At 42.4% G+C, this 7,543-nt stretch overlaps 1 protein-coding gene across 1 annotated transcript; it reads right to left on the reverse strand.

Moving 5' to 3' along the window:
* Positions 1-5,519: 5,519 nt before the first annotated feature.
* On the reverse strand, positions 5,520-6,508 carry LOC124660272 (vegetative cell wall protein gp1-like). The gene is made up of 2 exons (XM_047198089.1): positions 5,876-6,508; positions 5,520-5,764 (listed from the first exon to the last, which is right to left on the reverse strand). The coding sequence occupies exons 1-2, from the start codon at positions 6,506-6,508 to the stop codon at positions 5,681-5,683; spliced, it is 717 nt and encodes a 238-aa protein (XP_047054045.1). The 3' UTR covers positions 5,520-5,680.
* Positions 6,509-7,543: the final 1,035 nt, after the last annotated feature.

Consider the following 7,543-nt stretch of genomic DNA (forward strand, 5'->3'; position numbering starts at 1 on the left):
CGCATCACACCTTCCTCTTGGGGTTCCCAATGGACGTGTGCATCACGTGCCATCAAAACTGTTTTCTGGCGCCGTTGCCGGGGAGATCAAGACACGTTGCAAGGGGAGTCTCTCACATCCAATCTCTTTACTTTGTTTATTGTCTTGCTTTACTTTATTTTATTTTCTGTCTTGTTTGCTTTCTTATATCAAAAACACACAAAAATTAGTTACTTGTTTTTACTTATTTAATTCGGTTTGCTTAGTTTATTTTTATTACTGTTAAAATGAATACTCCTGAGAATACTAAGTTGTGTGATTTCACTAGCACCAATAATAATGATTTTATATGCACTCCTATTGCTCCACCTGCTACTGCAGCAGAATTTTATGAAATTAAACCTGCTTTACTAAATCTTGTTATGAGAGAGTAATTTTATGGTGTTAGTACTGATGATGCTGCTGCCCATCTTAATAATTTTGTTGAACTTTGTGAAATGCAAAAGTATAAGGATATAGATGGGGATATTATAAAACTGAAACTGTTTCCTTTCTCCTTAAGAGGAAGAGCTAAAGATTGGTTGCTATCTTTGCCTAAAAATAGTATTGATTCATGGATTAAATGTAAAGATGCTTTTATTGGAAAATATTATCCTCCTGCTAAGATTTTATCTTTGAGAAGTAGCATTATGAATTTTAAGCAATTGGATAATGAACATGTTGCCCAAGCATGGGAGAGAATAAAATCTTTGGTAAAGAATTGCCCTACCCATGGACTAACTACTTGGATGATCATCCAAACCTTTTATGCAGGATTGAATTTTTCTTCGAGGAACCTATTGGATTCAGCTGCTGGAGGTACTTTTATGTCCATTACTTTGGATACTGCAACAAATCTTCTTGATGATATGATGATCAATTACTCTGAATGGCATACTGAAAGAACTCCTCAAGGTAAGAAGGTAAATTCTGTTGAAGAAACATCTTCTTTGAGTGATAAGATTGATATTATTATGTCTATGCTTGTTAATGGTAGATCTCATGTTGATCCTAATAATGTTCCTTTAGCTTCATTGGTTGCTCAAGAAGAGCATGTTGATGTGAACTTCATTAAAAATAATAATTTCAACAACAATGCTTATAGGAATAATTTTGGTAACAACTATAGGCCATATGCTCCTAACAATGGTAATTCTAATGGTCATTCTTATGGTAATTCTTACAACAATAGTAGGAGTACACACTCTGGTCTTGAAGTCATGCTTAAAGAATTTATTAGTACACAAACTACTTTTAATAAATCTGTTGAGGAAAAGCTTGGTAAAATTGATGTTCTTGCTTCTAAGGTTGATAGTCTTGCTGCTGATGTTGATCTTTTAAAATTGAAAGTTATGCCTAATGAAGATAAATATATTAAGTCATTTGCTACAGCAAACGCTATCCAAGTTCGAATTAATGATAATATTAGAATGATGGCTAAATTGCATGCTAGGTGGGAAAGAAAAGAAAAAGAAAAGCTTGCTAAAGAGAATAATGTAGCTAAAGTTTGGACTATTACCACCACTAGTAATGTTGATGCTTCACATGTTGCTAAACCTCCTACTATCAATGGTAAAATAATTGGTGTTGGCAATGTTTCTACTCCTAGTACAAAGCGTGCAAAATTGCCTGAAACTGCTAAAACTGTTTGTGATAAAAGTGCTGAAATTTTTCAGAATGCTGTAGATCATAATGGTTTAGATTTTGATAGTTGTCATATTTCTGAAGTTATTAAGTTCTTACAAAACTTGCTAGAAGTCCTAATGCTAGTGCTATAAATTTAGCCTTTACAAAACATATTACAAATGCTCTCATTAAAGCTAGGGAAGAGAAATTAAAACTTGAAGCTTCTATTCCTAGGAAGTTGGAAGATGGTTGGGAGCCCATCATTAAGATGAAAGTCAATGATTTTCATTGTAATGCTATATGTGATCTTGGTGCAAGTATTTCTGTTATGCCTAAGAAACTTTATGATATGCTTGACTTGCCACCATTGAAAAATTGTTATTTGGATGTTAATCTTGCTGATAATTCTATAAAGAGACCTTTGGGGAGGATTGATAATGTTCACATTACGGTTAACAATAACCTTGTCCCCGTTGATTTTGTTGTCTTGGATATTGAATGCAATGCATCTTGTCATATTGTTTTGGGAAGACCCTTTTTTCGAATTGTTGGTGCTATTATTGATATGAAAGAAGGAAATATTAAGCATCAATTCCCTCTTAAGAAAAGTATGGAACACTTCCCTAGAAAGAGAATGAAGATGCCTTTTGATTCTCTTATTAGAACAAATTATGATGTTGATGCTTCTTCTCTTGATAATACTTGATTTGCACTTTCTGCGCCTAGCTGAAAGGCGTTAAAGAAAAAGCACTTCTTGGAAGATAACCCATGATATTTTTGTTTTTATTTTTACTACTGTTTTGTTGAGTCTTGGAAGTTGTTACTACTGTAGCAACCTCTCCTTGTCATGTTATTGTGCCAAGTAAAGTCTCTAATAGAAGGTTGATACTAGATTTTGATTTCTGCGCAGAAACAGATTTCTTGTCTGTCACGAATTCAAGTTTTTCTCTCTGTAGAAGAATCAAAAAAATCAGTGATTTTTCTGAACACTGGTTTTCTTAGCTTTACAGTGACAGAAAAACCGCTTTACTTTAAACCTCAGAAAAATCTGTTTCTGCGCAGAAAATTCATGTCTGTCCAAGAGGGAGTATTTATGCTCGATAGTGGGTTCATGCCTCCATTGAATCTGGGACAGTGACAGAAAGTTCTAAGGTTGTGGATCTGCTGTTGCCAATAGGGATAAAACATCAATGCTTTGTCTAAGGATATTTGTGTTGATTACATTACGCATCATACTTAATGCAATTGTCTGTTATTTGCAACTTAATACTGGAAAGGGTGCGGATGCTAACCTGAAGGTGGACTTTTTAGGCATAGATGCATGCTGGATGGCGGTCTATGTTCTTTGTCGTAATGCCCTAATTAAATCTCATAGTAGTCATCATGATATGTATGTGCATCTCTATTCTGTCAATTGCCCAACTGTAATTTGTTCACCCAACATGTTATTTATCTTGTTGTAGAGACACCACTAGTGAACTATGGACCCCGGTCCATTCTTTTATATCTGAAATACAATCTACTGCAATCTCTGTTCTCTGTTGTTCTTCGGAAATAAACATCATTCTCCACACCATACGTTTAATCCTTTGTTTTCAGCAAGCCGGTGAGATTGACAACCTCACTGTTAAGTTGGGGCAAAGTATTTTGATAGTGTTGTGCAGGTTCCACGTTGGCGCCGGAAGCCCTGGTGTTGCGCCGCACTACACTCCTCCACCAACAACCTTCACGTGGCCTTCATCTCATACTGGTTCGATAACCTTGGTTTTTTTCTGAGGGAAAACTTACTGCTGTGCGCATCACACCTTCCTCTTGGGGTTCCCAACGGACGTGTGCATCACGCGCCATCAGCCACCGCAAGTACTTCTAGATTATGTTTAGTTTAAATTTAGTCGAATCTCGTTCGAATCTATGTAATATATGCCAAGTTTGGATGAATTTAATTGAATCTCGCTCGAGTTTTAAATTTTCGAAATTTTGTTTTGGGGACGCGACTGTGGAGCGCCGTCCCCTAAACGCGGCACGAACAAAACATGTCCTCCAATGCTCAATTCGGCATCGTTTGGGGGACGGTTTGGGGGACGTGACTGGAGATGCTCTAAGGGTATCTCTAACGGAGCCGTGCATCATGTGGCAACCTGTTGTGGTTGTGGTTTCCAAGATTCTTCAGGCTAAGGTTATCTCTAACGGGGCGACGCAAAATAGACGTCTAAATTGTTCGCGCGCGTCCATTTCCATCGCCTCGCGGACAGGAAATGGTCGTTTTTTCCCGCGCGTCCGTTTGCCAGGGTGCCCGAGCGGCCCGACGTATTTTTTTCTACTTTTTTTTTCCTTTTTCATTTAAACATAGATACAAACATTACACAAACTAATACATAGTTTGGAACATGGTTAAAACATTGCAAAATGAGGAAACTTAACTAGTGTTGGCCACGCAGGTTTCTTATGTTCGCTGCCAAGAAAGAACACTCTCGGACACTCTTAATCACCCAAACTGAAAAATTCAGCTGGCCATGTTGTTTGTACAAAGGGGGAACATACAGAAACCTCCACTAATGGCTTCAATTGGCACGTGGCCATCTTCGTTGTAAAAAAAGAATACTCTAACAGTTCAAACTGTCGGTGTCCGAGCCGGACTCGCCGGTGTGGTAGTGCCTGCGGCAGGATATGTTGTCGAACACTTTGACGATCATCACGCCATCCCCCTCGTAGAGGAAGGTGAGATGGCAGCCGGGCTCGAGATCGAGGTCGCGGACGAACTTGTCCCACCAAGTGTGCAGGTACATTTTGCCTTGCCCATCGAACAAGTCCTCGACAGGCCGCCGGCAAAAGTTGCAGCTGGCCTCCCGTATCTGCAACTTGGACGGCTCGACTCCGTCGACGAACTTGGTGAATTTTTTCGGGAGCTGCTTGATACCGGCAGGGGGAGTGGGGTCCTGGTTGATGCGGAGGAGGAACTCAAAGCACCGGACCTCCTGCGAAGACGACGGCGGCGAACGTGGGGCCGTAGCTGCTCCACCTGGGCGGCCCCAGCTGCGGCGGCCACGCCCGCGGCCTCTACCACCTCGCAGGCCACCATGGAGTACCTCGCGGAGCTGGTTGCGTCGCAGGAAAAGTGAGGCGGCGCTACGGTGGAGGTTGTGGTGGCTAGGATTTGTATGGAGGAGAGGACGAGGAAGACGAGGGCGCGCCCCTCTTTATATATGCGGCTAAAAGATATTTTAAAACGGGAAATGAAGTAAGATTGGAGAGTAAATTGACAATGGACAATATTATACATGAGAATATAATAGACTAACATTTCAAATGCTCGGTAGGAGTTTGAAAAGACCAAATGTAGCATATAGGGATGAAGTGCTGGTGAAGAAAACTATCATATGTGAAAGCTAATTACTCTGCCTAAATGAATATCCCAAGTTTGGCAGTTTTTCTCTACATCGAGCAGCAACCCTTTGAAAATGAGGTCCCATATGTCTTCAGAATTTTGGATTTAGGGAAATCACGTCCAAAGAATCGCCCTCTAAATAGCTGAAACAAGTCAAATGAAAGGAAATCCTTCTTTAACTTTGTACCCTCTCTTCCACCTAGTGGTACAATCATTAGACTATTTATGATTTAAAAAGATTACTTCTTCAAAATTTATTCTCGCTAAATATTTAATTAGTTTTTCCATAATATTATTTAGATACGTGATTTTGATCAGTATTGTTGATTTGGAAAGAGCGTGATCCTTGCTGATTTGGCTCCTCGACCTATTCATTTTTCCTGAACAATTCAAGGCTGCATATGCGAAGATACGGGCGGACGACGCACCATTTCATTTCACTTCCATTCGTTCTAACTAAAAAGACACTGCCGGTATTCAATTCAGAAAAAAAAAAACACATGCAAAACACGCAAAAACACTGTTTATTACAAGCCGCAAACGAATCACGATTCCCTACAAGCAGCCAGAGGAAAGATCGAATCATGGGGTGCGATACAGAGTAAATTGGACGGACGGATGAATGAATGGATCTCTATATATGCTTCACTTTCACCACGCTACTGACAGCAAAAGCGCAACCATGGCAGTCTGAACCACAAAACCCCATTGCACGAACTGCCGGCTGCTCCCGCTCTGCACCAAGAACAGATTCAAAAACATTTGACATGAGTTGATCTTCCATTAATGATTCATTCGTTTTGTCGGTAAGAAAGAAGGAACAGTTGATTGAGACGCGTTACATACCAGATCGTTTGCGGAGGGTGCCGGGCCGGACACGTCCTCCACGGTGGGCTCTGGCGCGACGGGCGCCGGCGGGCTGAGTGGCTCGGGAGCAGGGGCGGGCGCCTTCTTCTTGCCGCTCTTCTTCCTCTTGTGCTTGTTCTTGCTCTTGGACGGGGCCTCGGCGGGAGGCAGCACGGCGGGTGCCAAGGCTGCGGGCGGAGTCGCGGCAACTGGGGGCAGCACCGCGGGCGCTTGGGCCGGGGAAACCGCGGGCGGCAGTGTCGCCGGTGGAGGCGTCACGGGAGGAGGCGCGGAGACAGGCGGGGGTACGACAGGCGGTGGCGTCACCGGCGGAGGAGTGACAGGCGGGGGAGTGATAGGCGGGGGCGTGACAACAGGCGGCGGCGCGGACACGGGTGCGACGACCGGAGGCGGTTTAACCGGCGCGACTGCCGGAGGCGGCTTGACCGGCGCGACGGGGGTGGTGGTGGGAGCGGGCGTCACCGGCACGGGAGGAGCTTGGGCCGGCGCTGTCGGCACTGGTACGGGAACAGGCGGCACCGGCGCCGCTGTGGGAGACGTCTGCGCCGCGGCGGCAGCCAGGAGGGCGGCGAGCACGAGCAGGCGGCGCCATGGCCGAAGCTGCAGCGCCATGATGCAGTTTCTCGACGAGTAGTTGGCAATGCGATCTGTGGCTGAAGCTCCGTGTGCTGCTGCTGCTGCTGAGTTTGCCGGATCTGGAGGAGGAGAGTATATATGTAGTAGGAGTACATCCATGGAAGTGAGCGGCGATCGCGTGGAAGGTGCACGTTGGTTGGGTCGTCGGGGATGGCTTGGGAGTGAAGGGAGGCGGGGCGGGTGGGTGCGCGCGACGCGACGGCGGGAAAGGTGACGCCGCAACGAACCCCTGTGCAGATCGCATGCACGCTGATTGCCTCCCAATCTTTTTCTACCCTGTCTGACCAAACAAGAAATCAGAATTGCCTTTTTCGCATCCTGACATATTTAGCATTTTCTATATTTTTTTACAAAAGGGACAATTGGTTGCAGTTGCCATTTAGCATTTTCTATATTGTTTTATAAAAACAATTGGTTGCAGTTGTATATACTACTTTCTCTGATCTTTATCGCTGATTTGGTTGTATCTGCTGGAAGTGTGAATAGATACAACTAAACCATCAATACTAAGAGCTCCTTTGATTTATAGGATATAAAAAATATAGGAATAGAAAAAGCATAGAATTAAGATGTTATGCCTATTTGAATCGTATGAAAACATAAATTGTGTTTCATTCTAGTAAAGAAATTTTTCATTATGTATATGACCTAACATTTTTTTCTATAGGATTTATACTACTCCCTCTGTTTATAAATAGATATCTGAGGTTTGTCTAAATCTGGATGTATATAGAGACTAAATAGCGTGTAGATACATCTAAATTTAGATAAATCTCAGAGGTCTATTTATAGACAAAGGTAGTACAAGATTCCTTGAGAACTACGCTCTTACTTTCTATAGGTTATGTTCTATAAATCAAACAACCTATGTACAATTTTTTTTCATATGATTAAAATCCTACACAATTTCTATACAAATCCTATGAATCAAAGTAGCTCTAATATGAAACTGAAGGACTACTATATATAATTTCAGAAATGAGAGAAATATAACCTATTATAAATTACTCG

This window comes from Lolium rigidum, chromosome 6 (assembly GCF_022539505.1).
Source record: "Lolium rigidum isolate FL_2022 chromosome 6, APGP_CSIRO_Lrig_0.1, whole genome shotgun sequence".
Classification (NCBI taxonomy): domain Eukaryota; kingdom Viridiplantae; phylum Streptophyta; class Magnoliopsida; order Poales; family Poaceae; genus Lolium; species Lolium rigidum.

Coding starts and splice junctions, on each gene's coding strand:
- LOC124660272 (XM_047198089.1), bottom strand. CDS start 6,508: ATGGCGCTGCAGCTTCGGCCATGGCGCCGCCTGCTCGTGCTCGCCGCC. Junction 5,765..5,875: donor CACCCTCCGCAAACGATCTG/GTATGTAACGCG, acceptor TTCTTGGTGCAG/AGCGGGAGCAGCCGGCAGTT.